General features: G+C 45.6%; 1 protein-coding gene across 4 annotated transcripts in view; it reads right to left on the bottom strand.

Moving 5' to 3' along the window:
* Positions 1 to 1,562: 1,562 nt before the first annotated feature.
* cdc42bpb (CDC42 binding protein kinase beta (DMPK-like)) overlaps positions 1,563 to 21,353 on the bottom strand; it is a 75,801-nt gene continuing 56,010 nt past the window's right edge. For 2 of the 4 annotated variants that reach the window (XM_080024297.1, XM_080024298.1), the window contains 14 exons: positions 18,972 to 19,111; positions 18,342 to 18,423; positions 17,935 to 18,130; positions 17,523 to 17,585; positions 17,180 to 17,421; positions 16,745 to 17,102; positions 14,533 to 14,630; positions 10,537 to 10,621; positions 8,931 to 9,048; positions 8,326 to 8,443; positions 3,386 to 3,535; positions 2,959 to 3,046; positions 2,578 to 2,630; positions 1,563 to 2,372 (listed from right to left, as the gene is read on the bottom strand). In XM_080024297.1, the coding sequence (XP_079880423.1) occupies positions 2,271 to 2,372; positions 2,578 to 2,630; positions 2,959 to 3,046; positions 3,386 to 3,535; positions 8,326 to 8,443; positions 8,931 to 9,048; positions 10,537 to 10,621; positions 14,533 to 14,630; positions 16,745 to 17,102; positions 17,180 to 17,421; positions 17,523 to 17,585; positions 17,935 to 18,130; positions 18,342 to 18,423; positions 18,972 to 19,111 (1,893 nt within the window). In that variant the 3' untranslated portion in view covers positions 1,563 to 2,270. Of the gene's footprint in view, positions 2,373 to 2,577; positions 2,631 to 2,958; positions 3,047 to 3,385; positions 3,536 to 8,325; positions 8,444 to 8,930; positions 9,049 to 9,678; positions 9,809 to 10,536; positions 10,622 to 14,532; positions 14,631 to 16,744; positions 17,103 to 17,179; positions 17,422 to 17,522; positions 17,586 to 17,934; positions 18,131 to 18,341; positions 18,424 to 18,971; positions 19,112 to 21,353 lie in introns of those variants that run through there. The other 2 variants (XM_080024299.1, XM_080024300.1) reach the window with 2 other exon arrangements.

Genomic DNA, 21,353 nt, shown 5'->3' with positions numbered 1-21,353 from the left:
TATTATTTACTTTATCATATTACAAAACAAAACATCTCGTTCATTAACATATGCAAGTTTGATACATTTCAGTGGACCTTAAACTCACTTATTGACCTTTGAAGCTTTACAATATATCTAAATCCATGTAATCCCATAAAAATATATGCACACACATAAAGAAGAACACAACTTCATGTAGCTTCCAGTCACACACTTTTATTTCTGCACACGGTAAATTCTTTCACAAACCTTTTTAGATTGTGTCCTCCCTTGGGTTCCTGCCAAAAAGCTTGCCCCATCCTCAAAGCTTGCCTTATCTTGTCCTGACCAATTATTTTCTGCCCCTGTGATGTCAAGCTGATCGTATACTCTCTGTATCTGTGACATCGTACTGACCATATATTCTGACTCCCTGAAAATAAACAGTTCGACTCAGAGAGCTGCTCCTTAGCACATCTCTGATCCGACCCTTGTACAAGTAAAACCAACATCTGTCTGCCTCTTCATTTAAGACCACCGATTGACAAACTGCAGATTAAAGCGACCTTTTAATTTCTGTAACAAAGCCCGATAGCTCAGTAATCAAAAGAGCTACCTATATAACGTCAACTGTTTTGGCACTGTACGTTTAGAGGGGTGCTAATGTCAAAATGGCGCTAAGCTGAGCTAATGGCAAAGCCCCCCTTTATTCCGTTGGTAGTGATAGGGAAGGTGAACTCACTGGCCAACAAGACAGACAAGCGGGCTGCCCTGGTGAGGAAGCAGAAGATCTACAGGGAGCGTAGTTAACGCTGGCGAACCGGCAACACTCCGGACACTAATGTGGATTTATCGGGATTCGCCATTGTGAGGGCGGGCAGGGACGTTCCTCCGATATGGGCTAAACATGGCTCATTGTTCGGAGTGAAAGCAGGTGTTCCCTTGAATGAACAAGGTTTCCAACAGTGACTTGCAGTTAAAAAAAAACAGCTGTATCCATAACAAAAGAGAGACCGACACAATGCGTGCAGAAGGAAAAGTTAAAAGTGAAAACAAAGTTGAAAAGAGTGAAAGAACACAGTACACAGATATAGCTGCTAGACTCGAGTTTGCCATGTTATGATTTGAGCATTTTTTTTAATGCTAAATGCAGTACTTTTTTGGACAATATTTGTCATTGTTTTGGGATACTTGATTTCCAATATACATTCGTAGTAATAGCAAGAATATTGCCCACTCCCATGTTGATAAGAGTATTAATCCCTGTAAGGTATGTGCAATTCGTTTGCTATTAATTGTGAATAATTATTGTAATCGATTGACAGTCCAAATAAATATTTATTAATTTATATTGTCTATATTATATATATTGCATACCACGGTGTGATGAACCTAACGGCCAGTCTGGTGAACAAATCTTTTAAATGATTGTCTGGATTCACTCCGGCACAGCATTCCACCAAATTTAACCATTTTGACAGAATAAAATAAATCCATAACTCAAGTTCACTGGAAGTCCTCCTCCTCCTAACAATGCCTCTGTTCATGTCTCTTTATTCATACATAACCACATTGTTTTCATGAGAATCAACAACAACAAGTTGAGCACATTATTTTATTGTCAGATTTCTGTTGCTAACAATTCAATAATTACAAAAAATTTAATGTGATTTGAAATAGCAGTAGTGTGGGGGGGCAGTGAGACAAAATGTGCAAACTCTGTTTACAGTGTGGGCGGGGCTCCTGGAGTCAGCTGACAGGAAGTAGCTTGTCCTGGTGTCAGCTGACAGGAAGTAGCTCCTTCCAGTGGAAGCTTTAAACATCTCACTAATTTCTCTTTGTCATATTTTAAATATACAGATTCTAAAGGTTTTATTTCAACCACTGCAGCAGGGTTTCCCACCTCGTTATAAAACAGTCCAACATGGCCACCGGGCGCTAAACTCAGATTAGTGTTTAAAACGTGAAATGAAAACTCCTGCAGCGCGGGATGGCAGTAGGAATGGAACGATCATTCCGGCCTCAATGCATGCTGGGAAATCAGAGCTGTCAGCCCAGCCACCGGCCAATGCATCCTCCGTGTTTATGGCGGAGTCAGATCACATAAAAATCCAAATTACCCAGAATAAACCTGGCAGCGACACGGCTGGTTGGAAGGTTGAGTCCCATGATGCATTGCGGTCACGCCTCGTGCTCCCAGCAGGATGATTAATATATTCTGTATAGCAAGCTAATGATAACCCGCAGGGGCGGGGCGGGGCGGGGCTGCCTTAGCAGGGCGGGGCTGCCCTAGCAGGGTTGGGGCGGGGCTACCCATCCAGACTGTCCAGGGTCAGCTGACTGCGGTGGGGGGAGTTGGGGCTGGGGGGGCTGCTGGGGTTTGAGCTGTTAGAGGGTGTGTCAGAGTCCGGCTGGAGAGAGGGAGAGACTCGTTAAAGTTCCGCAGTACTGTGTAGTACTGTGTGTACTTTGTGTAGTTCTAGTAGTAGTGTGGTACTCTTTGTAGTACTGTATGTTGTACTGTATAGTACTCAAGTTCAAGTTACTGTGAAGTACTGTGTGTTGTACTGTGTAGTACTGTGCATAGTACTGTTTAGTACAGTGTGTAGTATTCACCTCTCTTTCTGCTTCCTGCTCTGCATCAGACAACTTCCTGGTTCCTCCAAAATCTGAACCAGAAAAAAATCAAAGTGTTTAATCATTTTATAGTTTTTATCGTTTTAAAAGAAAACTTCATCTGAACAATCTTTACGAATTAAACTTTCACACCCCATCACATTCCCTCCGTTGGGTTGATTCTAGGACTTATTTCCTGTTGGGATTTGTTATTTCCTGTCAGGTACAGATGAATCATTCCTGTTTAAACCTCAATCTGCTTCAATCAACAACATCCAAACATCAATTAGTGGCATTATGTTCTCCATGGTGACCACCCTTAACCTGTGTGTGTGTGTGTGTGTGTGTGTGTGTGTGTGTGTGTGTGTGTGTGTGTGTTACCAGAAGTTGTGCAGCTGATGTGTGATTGGCTCCTCTGTTGCCGGGAGACAGTGGAAAGTGGGCGTGGCTTCTCTTTAGCAGAGTCATCCTGACAGAGCACACACACAGTTGTGAGAAGCGCTGGTAGCCTATCATGCATCAAGCAGCATTAGGCGGCGCTACACCTGCTGCTTGTGGGTGGAGCTTCTACAGTAGGTAGTACTGTAAACAGTACTGTCAGTACTGCAGTACTGACCTTAGTCCACATACCAGCAGCCAATCAGAGCAGACAAAATCAATACTGGGACGACAGCAGAAGGCAGGGCCAAACAGGAAGAGGCAGAGCCAAACAGGAAGAAGCGGGGTCAAATAGAAAAGGAAGAGGTGGGGCGATGCAGAAACATGAAGACCCGGTGGGGATGCATAAAGATGAAGAGGCGGGGCCTACCCGTCCCTGAGAGGAAGTGGAGGGGGAAGAGTCTCCATGCAGGAGTGCAGCAGCTGACAGCGAGGTCATGTGACACACGTGCTCAAAGTTGGTTGGAGGAGAGATGAGGGAGTGTCTGGAGGAGGGGGAGGAGCTGATGACATCACTGCTCTGATGTCACAGGAAAAGATGGAGGGAGGAGGAGAAACATGTAGGGAGAAGGAGAAAGGTGGAGAGGAGGAAAAGGGAGAAAAAGGTGAAGGAGGAGAGGAAGTCACAAAGCTACATCTTCTAGAACCTCCATGACACTTAAAGATCTCCCAGTGTGACCAGTACATCCAGTGGACCAGTAGCTCTCCTAGTGTGACTAGTGGACTTCCCAGTGTGACCAGTGGTCTTCCCAGTGTGACAAGTGGACTTCCCGGTAGAACCTCCATGACACCTAAAGATCTCCCAGTGTGACCAGTACATTCAGTGGACCAGTAGATCTCCCAGTGTGACCAGTGGACTTCCCGGTGTGACCAGTGGACTTCCCGGTGTGACCAGTAGATCTCCCAGTGTGACCAGTGGACTCCCCAGTGTGACCAGTGGACTTCCCAGTGTGACCAGTGGATCTCCCAGTGTGACCTGTAGATTGCCAAGCAGGGCTTGACATTAAGCTTTTTAAGATGAGATGTTTTACTGCCCTATAGCCAAATGTACTTGTCCTAAATGGAAAATGCAGGTCTATTAAAAAATAACCAAAACCAACAGGGATTTGGAGAGTTAACAGGTAACAATTACAATAAATAAGGTATGTGTGTGTGTATATATATATATATACACACACACACACACACAGTATAGTATATTTTGGGGGTGCATCTCTATTTTCATATTGTCCGATTGTGGCTACTGGAGATGAGGGATAGGTGACCTCATCACCAGGGGGCGCAGGAGTAGGATGGGGTGGTGGGAGTAATGTCACAGCACACCAGTGAAATGCTAGAGGACGATGTGGGAATAAATATGTATTTGTTTTTATCCAATCTTTTATTTCCCATTTAGCATTTATTTTCATTATTATTGATGTGAGAATTAAATTGTGACTTAAGATTTTGAATAATCATCTTGAGCGTGGCTCAGCGCCTGACAGAGCTTGGAAATAATCCTATCTTAAGCTTTCTGCAAGAAAAACAGTTAACGTTACGTGAATAAACCTTTACATATATAGGAGTGTGAAATGAAATGTTGAGCATCAAACACTTCATTTCCTGTATTCTGGTGAATTTCTATGCATCAATTTGTGCCTTTTCTGTATCAATTTATGGTGGAAATGTACACTCACCGGCCACTTTATTAGGTACACCTTGATAGTACCAGGTTGGACCCCCTTTTGCCTTCAGAACTGCCTTAAATCTTCGTGGCATAGATTCAACAAGGTGTTGGAAACATTCCTCAGAGATTTTGGTCCATATTGACATGATGGCATCACGCAGTTGCTGCACATCCATGATGACAATCTCCTGTTCCACCACATCCCAAAGGTGCTCTATTGGATTGCGATCTGGTGACTGTGGAGGCCAATGGAGAACAGTCAACTCATTGTCATGTTCAAGAAACCACTTTGAGATGATTTGAGCTTTGTGACATGGTGCATTATCCTGCTGGAAGTAGCCATCAGAAGATGGGTGCACTGTGCTCATAAAGGGATGGACATGCTCAGCAACAATACTCAGGTACGCTGTGGCCTATAAACCATGCTCAGCTAGTACTAAGGGCCCAAAGTGTGGCAAGACAATATCCCCCCACACCATTACACCACCACCATACACCACCATACAAGGCAGGATGGATCCATGCTTTCATGTTGTTTACGCCAAATTCTGACCCTACCATCTGAATTTGGCAGCTGAAATGGAGACTCAGACCAGGAAACGTTTTTACAATCTTCTATTGTTCATTTTTGGTGAGCCTGTGCCCATTGTAGCCTCAGTTTCCTGTTGTTAGCTGACAGACTGGCACCCGGTGTGGTCTTCTGCTGCTGTAGCCCATCTGCTTCAATGTTCCACGTGTTGTGCGTTCAGAGATGGTATTCTGCAAACCTTGGTTGTAACCAGTGGTTATTTGAGTTACCGTTGCCTTTCTATTGTCTGGAACCAGTCTGCCCATTCTCCTCTGACCTCTGACCTCAACAAGGCATTTCCGTCCACACAACTGCCGCTCACTGGATGTTTTCTCTTTTTGGGACCGTTCTCTGTAAACCCCAGAGATGGTTGTGCGTGAAAATCCCAGTAGGTCAGCAGTTTCTGAAATACTCAGACCAGCCCATCTTGCACCAACAACCATGTCACGTTCAAAATCACTTAAATCCCCTTTCTTCCCCGTTCTGATGCTGGGTTTAAACTTCAGCAAGTCATCCTCACCATGTCTACATGCCTAAATGCAATGAGCTGCTGCCATGTGATTAGCTATTTGTGTTAACAAGCAATTGAACAGGTGTACTTCATAAAGTGGCTGGTGATGTATATTTGCATGTAAAGGAAAACACAAAACAGTTTTTATGGGGGGGCAAATGCACAGCTTTAGAGTTTACTGAAATCTACCTTGCTAGACGCAGTTTTGGCTGGTAAAAACTAACTATTTAGAGGGATAGATTTCTCCAGTGAACAACGCTAAGTGTAATTTCTAACTGAACCATAGCTGCAGACAAGGTAGCAGAGCAGGATGAAACCTTCACAAACTGCTGTCTCTTACAAGATGGTGCAGGGTTTGAGAACGCCGTCCAACTTAAGTCAAAATCCCTTTTCTATGAATGTAGAGAGCACATGCAATAGGAAAAAAAAAGGTCCTTGCAATGCTTGTAAGCTTGCCTAACTAAGAGCAGAAGGATTTTGTGGTTGAACACTTCAAGTCAAAGCTAGCGGCTTGGAGGTGGATAGGTGGGGCTATTAAGAAACAGGACACCAGCTTGGATGGGGCTTCATGTGACTTCAGGAAAAATACTTTCCCTGGTAAGCATAATGTTGGACTCACGCAACGTGATGCGAGACGGCAAGCCAGGACTGGAAACACTAACCGGACCACTGTCCAACACTTTTTGATGTTGGTTTTTGCTGCCATGTGCCCAACGCTGCAAAGAAGTTGGCAGGGCCCTTTGAGAACTACCTTGAGCATCTTTTTACAGATCTCCATACTGGTCACCAGGGGGCATCAGATCAAGTAACTAAATGTACATTCAAATTTTTAGCTTAAGTGAAAGATATATGCAGCATTTCAGAGGAAACGCGATAGATGGGAACGGGACAACGGCACTTTCTGAACGGCACGGGGGGAGGAAAAAAAAACGGACTGAGCTAGAGGTATGCCGGCAAAATGAAACAAACCATATGTTGCTATGGTGATGTTATTAAACTAAATTATTTTGTGTCTGTTATAATATACACCGATCAGCCACAACATTAAACCACTTACCAGTGAAGGGAATAACATTGATCATCTGATTCCAATGGCAACTGTCAAGGGGTGGGATATTATATTTAGGCAGCAAGTGAACAGTCAGCTACACAGTATTAGTGTTAGTAGTGGTGGATTAATGTTATGGCTGGACGGTGGATGTCCGCTTATGACGTCTCGGCAAGATTTCAAGCTCTGAGCATATAATTCGACTCGTTGTCCATATCGGCACCAGACTTGATTTGCCATGTTGCTCTTGCATTCTCCATGACCTTAAGGTAGCTACGTAACATCCGGCTGTTATTCCGTCGCAGATGACAGCAAGATGTTAACATTTTTCAACTTTGACAGCAAATGCCATGTATCATTGCCTGTGTACTCTGCCGGTCTGCTATCATGCCCTCGTCCACTAATATGACATTCAGTTTGCCGTCTCCTGTCTGCCATCATCCATGTAAGTGTGGCTTTCGTTTGTGTTCTTGGTGCACAAGAAGGTTGCACAGCAAGAAAAGATAGAAGCATGGCTGCAGCCCTGGAAACCCTCCAAATGAAAGCAAAGAATAAAAGGAAGTGACAAAAGAAATAAGTATGAGCGGGTGGATTGACTTAATTCATATTCCTACTCTTAGTATTAATTAGGATTTCCTATTCATTCAACCATACAGAACAGGCGTTTCTCTCTTATATGGTTTGCCTGGTTGGTCAACCTTAACCCGCTGCTGCCGCCTGTGATCCTCCCAGTGTGACCAGTAGATCTCCCAGAGTGACCAGTACTGATCTACTGTCTCTATTAAGGCAACTCCAGAAATGAAAACAAAAGACAGAAAAAACAGAGGGAAATAATAAAATAGATTTTCAAACTGAACATGAAGACAAACTTACACAGGAAGTAAAATAAGATAAAATAAAACTGACACACGAAGTGAGTTAAGCAGGAAGCGAGCAGTGTTGCCAGATCAGATTTACAATGGCATGGGACGCACAGGGCTTTTTTGGTTTTGTTCAATTTGCTCCCTCTTGGTAAATAAAAAAAATAAACAAATTGTATGCACCAACCCAATGCTGGCCCAATGTGATCAAAAGTAGCCCAATTGGGCTGAAAACAGCCCAATCTGGCAACACTGGAAGCAAGGTCATAGGACAGCAAGTGATGTCAGCAGGAAATGACATCTAATAGGAAGTCAGACCAGAAGAGGAAGTCAGAGGTATAATAGGAAGTGTGGTCATACCAGGAGGCTATTAGGAAGTGATGTCATACCAGGGGAAGTCTAACAGGAAGGGATGTCATAGCATGAGAAGCTCTAACAGGAAGTGATGTATTACCAGGGGCTGTCAAAAGGGAAGTGACGTCATACCAGGGGAGGTCTAACAGGAAGTTATGTCATACCATTGGATGTATAACAGAAAGTAATGTCATACCATGGGAGCTCTAACAGAAAGTGATGTTATACCTGGGGGGGGGGGGGGGTGTCTAACAGGAAGTGATGTCATACCAGGGGGACGTCTAACAGGAAGTGATGTCATACCAGTGGGAGGTCCATGAGAACCTGCATGCCGTCTCCTGGTCCCATGTGTGCCACGTGGTTGAAGTTTGTCGGATTAGAAATCATCTTAGAACGAAGCTCAGGATCCCTGAGCATCTCCCTGAAAGAGGAGGAGAGAGGAGGTGAAGTGGAGGTTAGAAGAGGAGGTGGATAGGAGGAAGGGAGGGGAGGAGAGGAGGTGGTTGAGAGAAGGAATCGAGGGAAAGAGGAGGTGAGTAGAGGATGGGGAGGGGAAGAGAGGAGAGGGGGTGGAGGTTAGTGTAGGTTAGGAGAGGAGGAGGTGGAGAGGAGGAGGGAGTGGAAGAGAGGAGAGGAGGAGGTGGAGAAGAGGAAGGGAGGGGGAGAGAGGAGAGGAGGAGAGGCGAGGAGTGGAGGAAGGGAAGGGAGGGGAGTGGAGGGGAAGAGAAGAGAGGGGTGGATAGGAGGAAGGGAGGGAAAGAGGAGAGAAGGAGGGAGGGGGAAGAGGAGAGGAGGAGTGGAGGTGAGGAGAGGAGGTGGTGATGGGTTAGGAAGAGGGGAAGAGAGGAGAGGGGTTGAGGATAGTGGAGGAGAGGAGGAAGGGAGGGGAGGAGGAGAGGACTCTTCACCTCCTCTGCTGCAGTCGCTCCTCCTCTGGAACCTTGAAGAGAAATTTCCTTTTGCTCCTTGTTCGAACCATCAACTTCTTACTGTTCTCTGAGGTTTCTGGGATGGAGAGCTCTGCCTCTGACAGACAGACAGGTGGAGAGAGAGACAGATATGTGGCGAGAGACAAACAGGTAAAAAGACTTGCTATTCATATCACGATCCACCCCCAAACCCTGCCCCTTCCCCATGATCGAATCGTTTACGATCATTGTGATTCCTGCCGCCATTCGAGTCATTGCCATAGCAACATATGAACGGATCCATGTGCACAGAGCTGTGTTCATATATTTACATGTTATTTTTATATTCATTTATAAAATAAAATATATTAACATATGCAACATGTTCTGTAATACACAAGGTTGTTTTATAAAACCTGGCAGATTGTCTCCAAAAATGTGTTCTGACGACGTGACGTGTGCTCTATGACATCACACTACATGGAAGATTAGGGGTGTGGTCAGTCCTCTCCTCTTGTCCTCCATCCTTCAGGAAGTCCTCCCTCTCGTGTCCTTCATCCTTCTAGCAGTCCTCCCTCTCTTCCCGTTCTCCATCCTTCAGGAAGTCCTCCCTCTCTTCTTGTCCTCCATCCTTCAGGAAATCCTCCCTCTTCCTGTCCTCCATCCTACAGGAAGTCCTCCCTCTCTTCTTGTCCTTCATTCTTCAGAAAGTCCTTCTTCTCTTCCTGTCCTTCATCCTTTAGGAAGCCCTCCCTCTCTTCTTGTCCTCCATCCTTCAGGAAGTCCTCCCTCTCCTCTTGTCCTCCATTCTTCAAGAAGTCCTCCCTCTCGTCTTGTCCTTCATCCTTTAGGAAGTCCTCCCTCTCGTGTCCTCCATCCTTCAGGAAGTCAAATAGTCTGTCATGACACATCTCTCCTTGATGTATCATACAGATGCAACTAAACCATCGTTTCCAATATAAACTGATTCGTTTTTCAAAATGGATGCTTTTAATGGACCCCGTGGTCCAAAATACTAAATGCTAAACTTCCAGTATAATTTGAAAAGATGCACGATTATCAGACCCCAGCATGTGGAATGAACATGCAGCTCGAGGGGATATGGTTCCAAGGGAGAGAAAGAGGAAGTGTCATGTGGAGAAAACAGTAGTTTTACAAATCCTTGTTCTGTGTCCTAGTTACCTTCTCTTCTGAAAAAAAAGACTCACTGACTTTCTTTTGACTAGCCATATTACCATATACTGTTGTCACTCTCAAATAAACAGGTCAGGCTCACTCTGTAAATAACACTACCGATCTGACCTCACCTCTTTTTACCGAGTGACTTGTCAGGAACCCGCTCTCAGAAAAGAGTAAAACCTCCCATCCCTATGAAAAGTCGTCAGTGAAACCTGTTGCTATCCTGACTTAACAAATGAATGATTGCATCGTTCCAATTTTGATGTTGCAACATAAGAGCCAATTTCCATTGTTTATGTTGTCAAGTGGCGACACCTGGGGGGCTCTGTGTGTTGTGGTACAGTAGTTGGTGAACCCTAACACTGTGATAGATGCTGATAGTGCATGACGTTGGGAAGTATTGCACTGTGTAGTAGAGTAGTAGTACCTGAACAGCTGTTACTGCAGTATAGCAGTCGTGGTTGCTCTGATCCCAGAAGGTTCAATGTTCCTTCAATGTTCAGAGGGCGGAGCTGAAAAATACACAATTGCAAATACATCATAAAATGACATGAAATACATGTATGTATATGTACATATGTGTGTACAGTTTACAACAGAGCAGTGTTTCTCAGCTTTTTTTCCCTGTCACTGCACTTTTATACTTTACTTTTTACAGTGAAATACTGTAATGAGATGAAGACACTGTCTTCACCTCATAAACGGTGTCCTCAATATATATGAATATGAACATGAATATTAATATAAACATGAATATGAACATGAAAACAATAATATATTTCATTTATAGTGTCCCTTTCATTGGGACCAATGCCAAGATGCAATAGGAAAAAAAAAAGAAAACAGGAAAAAAAAATAAAGAACTCAATTATAATTAAATGAGAAACAAGAATAAAAACAAGATAAAAAAAAAAGCAGAGCAGGTTAATCGAGGAAGAGTCTTCAGGCCAGAGACTGGTGTACGCTCAGGGAGTTTCACAGGCACCGAAGGCCCGGTCCCCCACGGACACCAGCTCGGTCCTGGGGTGTGGAGGAGTAGGCTGCTCCTGCTGCTGCTGCTTGACCTGAAGTGGCGGGAGCAGTGGCGGGGAGCGAGCAGTTGTTTGAGGTCAGCGGGGGTGTTTCCAGAATAGCATTTGAAGGTCAGGAAATGGACCTTGAATTTAACCCTGTAGGAGACAGGGAGCAAGTGGAGGCTGATCTGGATTTATTAGAAATCCTTGAGGCCGCCTTCAGAGGGTGTGGTACGGTAGTCCAGAGGAGACAAAGGCATGGACAAGCTTCTTCGTGTGGGGCAGAGTTTGGCGATGTTCCTGAGCTTGTTGTTCACATAGAACATGGTATGCGCTGGGCTTGACGCTTGGTGGAGCCCAGGTGCAGAGTGCGATGTGCGCTGCCCTCAGTGTAGCTTATGCATGCGCTTTTGGGACTACTGCCATTATTATTTTAAGTTCAGTTGGCCTGTATGAAATATGACATTAATTATTTTTATATATTACATCATAATATTATGTATGTCTTCAGATTGTAATTATGGACAGGGAATAGATCATTTATTGTAAGTAATATTTATTGGCCATCCGTCATATATTGCTAATCTCCACTGCCTGAAAACCCCATGTCTGCCACTGGGTAAAATCTTGTTTCCATGACAGGGATTTCCTTCCAAAGTCCCAACAAACCCGGAAGGACGAGCTGTAGAGCTCCGGGAATTTGGACAACGCTAAAATCAGTTTCTCCTCCATATTACACAGATACTTTGTTTGCTTCCCCGCTTGCTTCCACTGAGGAAGATGTACTCCGTCCTCCCACGGAGGTAGGAGTGGACCCAGTTCAGATCTGTGTTTGTGAGGCAGATGTTTGCTCCCAGGTGTTCGATGAGGAAGGATTGGTCAATGGTGTCAAACGCCGCACTGAGATCAAGGATCGGGAGACTAGTGGATATAAGAAGATATAAGAAGATATAAGAAGGTCATTAGTGACCCTTAGAAGCGCTGTCTCTGTGCTGTGGGCTGACTGAAATCCAGACTGAAATTTCTCAAAAAGGTTGTTGTGGTTGAGGTGCTCAAGGAGATGGAAAGCAACCACTTTTTTCAACACATTGGAGAGGAAAGGGAGGTTGGAGATGGGCCAGTAGTTGGCAAAACATCTGGATCCAGGGTGGGCTTTTTGAGAAGGGGAGCGATAACGGCAGTCCTGAGTGATGCAGGTACTGAGCCAGGGCAAAGGGACTAGTTAACAACCAGAGGCACCGGAGGGCAGAGATGCAAGATTTGAGAAGGGCTGTGGGCACGGGATCACACGTGGAGAATTTCACTTTACTCATTATTACATTACATTTCATTTAGCAGACGCTTTTATCCAAAGCGACTTACAATTGTTCAAACACCGACGGACGCAGCCATCAGGAGCAATTAGGGGTTAAGTGTCTTGCTCAAGCTCAGGCGGTAGAGCTGGTGGTCTAGTGATCCAAAGGTTGCTGGTTCGAGCCCAGGCTCCTCCTGCTAGCATGCTGTAGTGTCCTTGAGCAAGACACTTAACCCCTAATTGCTCCTGATGGCTGCATCCGTCAGCGTTTGAACAATTGTAAGTCGCTTTGGATAAAAGCGTCTGCTAAATGACTAAATGTAATGTAATGTAATGGATCGAACCAGCAACCTCTAGACCACCAGCTCTACCGCTTGAGCTACCATCCCCCCATCCCTCTACCCTCAGCCTCTAATTCACTCATAGTGTAAATACTTTTACTGTAAATAATCTGTAAATATACTTTTAATATGAATTAAACTGTGATTTACTCCTATACTTAATAAAATAATAATTATATAAATATGATACCATGAGAGCAACAAATAAACATCTTATATTTACAATTGAATATTAAAATAAAACATGACATGGGAGGTCCAAGGTTATTTCCTGCAGTATTTTAACCCACCACTATATATCATAGAGACAGAATGAACTGAACAACATGTTACCGATTGACTTGTCATGAAGCGAGTCTCAAAAAATTGTCAAACCTTGTTCTGTTGGACCGGATCAATTCAATCAATTAGCGCAGCCTTGCAAATTTGATCTAGCAACACCAGATCAGAAGTGGAAAAATGCTGTCATGGCACAAGTGGATCCCGGCGCAGCGGTCCAACAACACTTGATAAGAGTTAAACTGTACTTGTTAGGGGAAAAATAGTCAACAGTGCACTGATGTACGAGTAGAATGTGCAATGATGCAGTTTAATACACATGAATACACACAATGTACTCCATGTAAAACATGGAGTGAATGTACAACAAACTCCTTCTCAATCTTTATGTGCACTTTTGATGGGTTTGATGGGAGTTGAGGTATGGCTGCCCACACTCACCACCAAGGTCCTGCCAGTCCAGTTCCCGGAGCTTGGTGAGAGTCTGGGGGGACAGAAGAGTTCCACATATTCCCACCCATGGAGGAGGGGGTCTGCAGAAGGATGGACCTGCCAGTTGGTCCACAGAATGGGCAGATGGACCAGGAGAGCAGAAGTAGTGTTCCTCCAACTCGTCCAGTTGAATGGTTTGATCTGGCTCCAAGGGAGTCGGCCATGTTTCATCAGACAAGAAGTTCCAGCGTCTCAAGTTCCTTTGGAATCTCACCCCAATGTCCTCCATCTGGAGCTCCAGAAACTGGACTTTAGCAGCAGGACACGGATGGCCCTCGTTCTGTTCCTTTCTTTCCTGGAGCTCGTCATGCGTTTCCATTGTTGTTGTGGTTCTCCATCGGCCATGATGGATCAGTGGCTAAGAGGTCCAGGAAGCAGAGTCCGAAACCTGACCCTAATGCTGAGTTCAGACAACGTGATTCTTCCCTGATTTTCCACTCGCCGACAGGTTTTGGGAGATGGCCAGGCAAAGCCCCAGATTGGAGGGAAATCATAGCATGCTCGCGTGAGCAACGAGCCTGTGGTGTGAACTGCTCACAACGACATCCCACTGCATGCTGACGTAGACGGGACAGGAATCGAGATGGGAGTGCACGGAGCAGCAGCAGAAAACACACAACATACCTATTTTATTTTTCTTCTCTAGGTTTTTTATATATTTCTTATTTAAATTTAGTCTTTATTTGTTGTTTTTTTACAGTGATCAGGACTCTCATAAAAAATAAATAATCCTGTCCTGCGCATGGTCATTTCCAGTGTCACTTCTCGCATGGGTTTGTGACAAAACGTAGTTTGGAGATCCGACGGACTCGTCTGGCATTCCTCCTGGTCTTGTAATGTGTGACTGTCACCAATCCGCTGTCACTGATCGGTCATATAGTGTACAAACCACAAGACGGCAAAATTCCCCATCACAGTCGTGTAGTGTGTCGATGGCATAACCCCATCACCATCACCCGGAGCTAACAGAGCTAGCAGGGAGCTAGCAGCGTGAATCTACTCACCTTCCTGATGGAGATGGTCTGGACCCATTCTGCAGAGTGAACATCAAAGACATCGACTCCATATTCACTGTATACAGTGAGGTGGGAGGAGTTGGAGCCTGGAGAGTGAGACAGAGAAAGAAGAAAGAAAGGCAGAGAAAGAGAGAAACAAAGAGGGGAGAAGGAGGCATAATAAGTAAGTGGTGAGGTCGGTTGCGTTTGACATCAAGAGCAGAAACCCTCATTCTACAAGAGACTTGGTACAAAACTGCAGAGGGGGGGGGCGAGGGAGAGCAAAGGGGCAGAAAGGCTGAAATCTCATCTCAGATGTTCTCGAGAATTTAGGCCCAATCCCAATTCTCCCACTTGGCCCTACCCCTCCGTTTTGCTCACTCCCGCATAGGGTAGGACAGGGGTGCCCAATACGTTGATCGTGATCGACCGGTATATCGCGAAGGTAGTGTGGGTAGATCGCACGCCATTCAAAAAAAAAAAAAATTATAAATAAAATAAAAAATCTGCAAGGAAAAGACAAAACCGTGGTCAACATGATCAGTTCAGTAGTGCAACTTCTGTCCTCAAAGCTGCAGTGCCATGATTTGGGGAACTTTCAAAACCTTGCATCAAAGCTGGAGACCCAAGGCAAGGCAGGGAGGGGAGGGGTGCGAGGAGAGCCCCGACAGTGCGCACTACACAGAGCAGATTGAAAACTGTCTGTCAGACATTGACAAACGGTTTCAAGGTGCTTTACTCAAGCCAATCGCTACATTTATGTGCTTCCCATTTAGGGAAGATATTGAGGTTGATTCACTCGCATCAAAAATTGCAACACTGTTTCACCTGAACTCGTCTGCAGTGGAGGATGAGATGCTGACACTACAGGCTGACATTGAGCTCAAGTCCAGGGCTCACGGACCGTTTTGGAACTTACTCACAGAGGAAAATTACCCAAACATGAGGAAATGTGCTGCCTCCTTGACTGCATTATTCGGCTCTACTTATTTATGTGAGTCAGCCTTTTCCCACATGAACATTATTGAGTCGAAAAAGCGTTCCACCATGACGGATGATCATTTGGAAGCCTGCTTGAGGCTGGTTACCAGTAGGTACTGTCCGGACTATGCAACCCTGGCCAGCTCCATTCAGTGCAAGTCATCAAGATTCAAGATTTTTTTTTTTTTATTTGTCACATACATATACGTACTTCCATACATATATGCAGTGAAATGTAATATCAGAGTAAGGTAGTGACCATAAATGTATTTAATGCTATTGTGCTGTAAGGGTTCATGCAGGGATGCAAGGTACACCAACATATATTGTATATATGAAGTATACTCAGTATATACATATAAATAAATATATTTAGCATTTTTTAATGAAGGTTGATCATTTTGACCTGGTCATTATAAAAGTAGCTCGCAAGCCGAAAAAGAGTGGGCACCCCTAGGGTAGGGTGTCCCGTTTCTTTTGGGGATGGAGGGGTAGTGGTTATCTAGCGCTCTAAATGGAGCGTTTTCAGGTGCAGACTCCAAATGGAGTAGTAGAAGAGAATTCCCAGAATGCTTTGCGAACTGAGGCAATGTAAAGGGAACATGGCTTAATGATGCAAATTGTTTTAAATCCTTTGGAATATCTTAGTTTAGATGTAGATACAAAGGAATGTGTCATTTGATTTTTATAAGATGCCTTTCAGAAAAAAAAAAGGTATTCATGATGTCAATAGAACTTTGTGTAAATGATGATTTGTGAGTGACAGTACATGTTATTTCCATGTGTATGAAGCTTGAAAAAGAATCCAGCAGCAAAAAAAATGGAATACGATGATTACAGCCAGCGCAACTGGTAACACCACACCTGACGCCGGCATCATGGAAACCTCTGTCCGGAATGGAACACCTAGGGCCTCGTTACTGGTGAGGGACTTTTTTGCCATCGGTGCGTACTGATGATGTAAAAAGTGATGTTCCATTTCCTAGGTAAAGATTTCAACCCCTACCAATTGGGGCTCCGTTCTGAAGGACCACTACCCAGTCGAGGGCACTCCAAAACTAGGGGTAGGGCCAAGGGGGGGAATTGGGATTGGCCCTTGGTCTCCTGCTTCCATGAGGTGACCACCATATCAAGTTTCCATAGTGACGCCCATGAGACCACTCATACCCAAGACTGGATGGACGCCTGCTACATGGTAGTGACTATCGTAATAATACGGTAATACTACAGTAATACATACTGCAGGCCAGGGGTGTGGCGGGCCACATCAGCTCCTGGGTCCTGGAGCGCCGGCCCTGGGGATCGACGTAGACGCCCAGCTGGCTAAAGCAGAGCAGCAGCTCGGCAGGGCCCACCTCCATGGCGTGCAGGGCGTCCAGTGGCTGCTGGGCCAGGAAGGCCAGTGAGGGGTCTGAGGGGCTGACCAGACTGACGGGGGACGACTCCCCCTGGTGGGCGAGGAGGGCAAAGCCGGAGGGGAAGCCCACGCAGAGCCGCTCCCGCACCAGGCCCAGCCACTGGACCACGCCCGGGGCCTGGACCTCCCACAGCTTCCTGTGGTGCGGGGGCTTGCTCCTGCTGATCTCATAGTAGAGGACCTGCGGAGCACACTCTGCTGTTAGGACCGGGTAATGCTCCTGGTTTCCACTGTACAGGAAACAGCAAGTGACCTCACCTGCCGCTTGACAGCAGCCAGCAGCCAGGCGTGGCCCCCACTTTTGGGACTTCCTGTGCACAGCGCCTGGCAGCCCTTGGTGTCCGCTAGCTTGATGTCGAAGGCTGCGTCGGCACCCTCCAGCGCCCCCCAGGGGTAGAGGTGGACATGACGATTTCTACCACACAGCACGGCAACCATCTTCTCCTTAGCAACCAGCTCGATCTGATAGACCTTCTTACAGTCTGCAGCCCGGACAATCACTGCACAGAGAACACAGTAGTGGTACAAATACTCCTAAGACACAGCATCACCTTCAGTGCTGGCACTACAATACAACAGATAAACGGACACATGGTCTCACCGTCTCTGGTGATCTCCACCACAAACAGCCCTTCTTCTGTTCCGAGAGCGATGCGCTCCCGATCTGGAGGGAGAGAGAGACATAAGTAGTGTATATATTTTAATAATCATTAATAATAATTCAAAACTAGTAACAGATAACATCCATCCAGATGCTCATTATCTGTAAATAACCCTCAGGGACCAGGTCTGTCTCCCTGAAGGAGCTTGTGTTAGCATTAGTTTCTAGCGGATAGTGATAGAGGGATGTGAAACAAGGAAAAGTGGCGGCTGTGGCAACGGTCATTATTAATAGACAGTGTCATATTCAGAAATAACTCCTTTTGGTCTACTGAACAATCAGAACGCAGGATTCCAGAGTCCTGCAACAACTATATATATATAGACAAGTATATAAAGAATACTTAACTGACCCAGTATGGCAGCGGACAACGTGCTCTTGATGACAGGAAGTGCAGAGTCGTAGGCTTCCTGCAGGACCAGCACTGGCCGGCTCTGGATCCGGTTCTGGTCCAGAATGCTCTGCAGACCATCTAGGACCCCAACCCACTTCCTGCGCTCTGCCTCGCTCTCTGCCAGGAGCAACAGCGAGGAGCGCGACCAGCTCACCTGGAACACATTATACATATACATATATACACATACTATTACGAGCATGTGTACTCACTACTTACTGACAATGGGCTACTAATAATACTCAGTATTGATTATTACTACTCAGTAATAATCAGTACTAATTCTACCTGAAGTACTACTAGTACTGCTACTGTGAAGAAGTACTAGTTATGCTAGTAGTGCAGTAGTAGTGTAGTAGTGTTACCCTGAATATGCAGGGGACGTCCTTCCTGGCAGCGTGGATCACATCAGAGGCCAAAACTGAACTGACTGAGAACTCCTCGTCCCTGAACACAGAGCAACACACATTAATCACTGAGCTGTTTGTCATACCCAGTGAATTGATGGGCAGAGAAATTATGTAGTAAATGTATTAAAGAATTGTTATTATTTTTGTTTTACTTGGAATTACAGCTGGACTCTTTTAAGTAATGCCATAAGCTACGCCCACCTAAAAATCTGACATCACCCGTGAACTTGAATGTGACCTCACGTGGGGGAGACAGGAGAGATCTGTGCTGCAGTGAGAGACGCTCGGTGTTTTTATTCTGGATTTAAATTTATTTCCCAGTTTCCTACTTATATGAAACGAAAAACATGAACATAACGACCTCCTGTCACTGCTGAGTGGGATGGAAGTTTATTTTGTAAAAAAAAGATTTTTGTGTTAAAAAATTAAATCCCTGCTACTGCGCTGTGGGAGGACCAGTCCCTTTTTTGACATCACTGTCAGTTTTCTACCTGCAAAATTAAAAAAATTAAAATGGCCTTGTTATTGACATACAGTATGTGTATTATGTACAGCTAGACAGGGCTCAGGCAGATAGACAGGTACCTAAGGTCTAGCACCAGACTAGCCCCCACCCCAGGCTGGGTGGACTTCCCCTCTGGCAGCTCGTACAGGAACAGCCTGAGGTCGGACACTACGGCAAAGACCTTCTGCCAGCCCTTCCTGACCCCCGACGGCTTGGGGACCTAGAGTACACAGGAAGTACACACATTACACACAGCAGGTCAGATGTCCCGGTGGACCAGGAAGTGGAAACATCAATAGATGACCATCAGAAAAGATGAAGGAAATGATGATGATGAAAGTAGTGATTAAGGTAGTTATGACGTGAGATAGAGAGAGAGAGAAAGATCGTGGAGATGGTAATGAAGGTAGTGATGATGATGAAGGTAGTAATGAAAGTGATAAAGGTTGTAATGAAGATGGCAAATCAGTTAGGGTTAGTGTTTTGTTTTGTAAAAGTTAAAACATTCCCTCTACTGTTGGCAGAAGGGGAGGGGAGTCCCAGGACAGGTAAGTAATATCTATACATTCAGGAGAGGAGCCCTGTCATGACATGTTCTATCTGCTCTTGGACTTATTCCAACTAGCCCACTCTCTACAATAAACAGTGTCTACGACCACGGCTTCTGTTTCTCTGTGCCGTAGATCCCTGAAAACCCCCTTGGGTGGCAAAACTGCCACAGAGGGCTATTCATTTTTAGTTTCACCAGTACGATGATTTAATTTATATATTACAGGGAATCCTCTGGATGTCCTGAGGGGCTGTCTAAGCATAGGTCCCCAGATGGCTGTCTGCGAGAGAGTTCCACACGGCAACAGGGTTCAGTAGAACACACATTACATTCCCATATGTATACACACAGAGGGGCTAGGGTAGTCTGAAGGGCTTGGGACTTTGCTCCGTGGAGCACCCAGGCAGGACGCGTCATTTGCTGAACGTACTCCTCTGCCTGGCCAGAGCGGATCAGAGGCATTGTCCATGATGGCAAGCCTCTCCGCCACCACTTCCTCTGGGTCCAGGTTGGTCCCCAGGACAGACCCTGCCTTCCTCAGCAGTTTGTCTATCCTGTTGGCATCTGTGACGCTGCTGCCACCACAGAGAAGAGGGACCTCTCTACCACAGCCTGGTAGAACATGTTTAGCACAGTCCTGCACACACTGAAGGACCTGAGCCTACTCAGGAAATATAATCAACTCTGACCCTTCATGTATACAGCCTCTGTGTTCTCACTCCAGCCCAGCTTGCTGCTCAGGTACACTTCCAGGTACTCTTCCAGGTACTTGTGGGACTGCACCAGGTCACCTGGATGAAAACGGGGTGCCTGGGGTTTTAGTCTTCTTGAAGTCCACTTCCGTCTCCCTGGTTTTTCCAACGTCAAGTTGCAGATGCTTCTGGTTGCACCACTCAACAAAGTCACCAACCAGTCCTCTGTATTCCACCTCTGCCCCCCCCCTCCCCTAACAAATCCAACAATAGCAGAGTCATCCTAGAACTTATGTAGGTGGCATGACTTTGAGTTGTATGTCAGATGTATGGAGGGTGAACAGGAGCCATGAGTCCACTAGGCCCCCATATTACTGACCACCTGATGTGACACGGAGTACTGTGGCCTCATCTACTGTGGTCTGCCAGTCAGATAGTAACCAGGAGAGCCCTTATCTGCATTATTCCTAGCCTGTCTCCTAGGAGTAGGGGCTGAATGGTGTTGAATGCATTGTAGATATCAAAAGACATGATCCACATGGTATTTTTTTAAGACACATAAAGGCCTGTCTCCATGGAGACTGAAGTGTTTCAGTTTCTCGTTTTTGCAGTCGAGCTCTACGGTTTGGATCTGACTCACAATTTTTCAGAATGTTTTTCTGAAAAACTGCTGCCTTGCCTGCATGAAGCCGCCTCAGCTGCCTCTTTATCTGGTCGGAGGTGATGGCCAGAGAAGGTGTCTTTGGAGTGAGAGTGGGGGTTGAGGGGCCAGGGGGACGGAAGGCAAGAGGAGGGGGGCCAGGGTTTGGGGTTGAGAGACAAGGGGAAAGGAGGAAGGGGGTCTGGGGGTGGAGAGAGCAGGGGGAGAGTGATGGGGGGATGGTAGAGTCACAGCAGGGTGCTGAGGTGATACAGTAGGGGGTGATGGTGACAGTAGATGAAAGAGTGTGAAAAACAAGATCACAACAAATCATTGGCCCTGGTTAAGTCACTACCCACAGACACCTTACAGACAAACACCTTTCAAATTGTTCCGTTAGAGCTCGTTCTCTATTTCCCTCCTGTAAGCGTCCTTGTTTACTCTGAATAACACTTAAGGTCCTCTTTTTGTTCTTCAGAAAGGTGGAGGTACACTTAAAAAGAAGTGGACATTTTTGGCCAAAATGACTCTTCAGAACAAGAAGAAATTTACGCGGTGATCTGGGTTCTTGCGGTGTTCT

Source organism: Zeus faber (assembly GCF_960531495.2).
Source record: "Zeus faber genome assembly, chromosome: 2".
Taxonomy (NCBI): domain Eukaryota; kingdom Metazoa; phylum Chordata; class Actinopteri; order Zeiformes; family Zeidae; genus Zeus; species Zeus faber.
The sequence above is the reverse complement of the archived record's forward strand: the minus strand, read 5'-3'. Positions and strand labels throughout refer to the sequence as shown.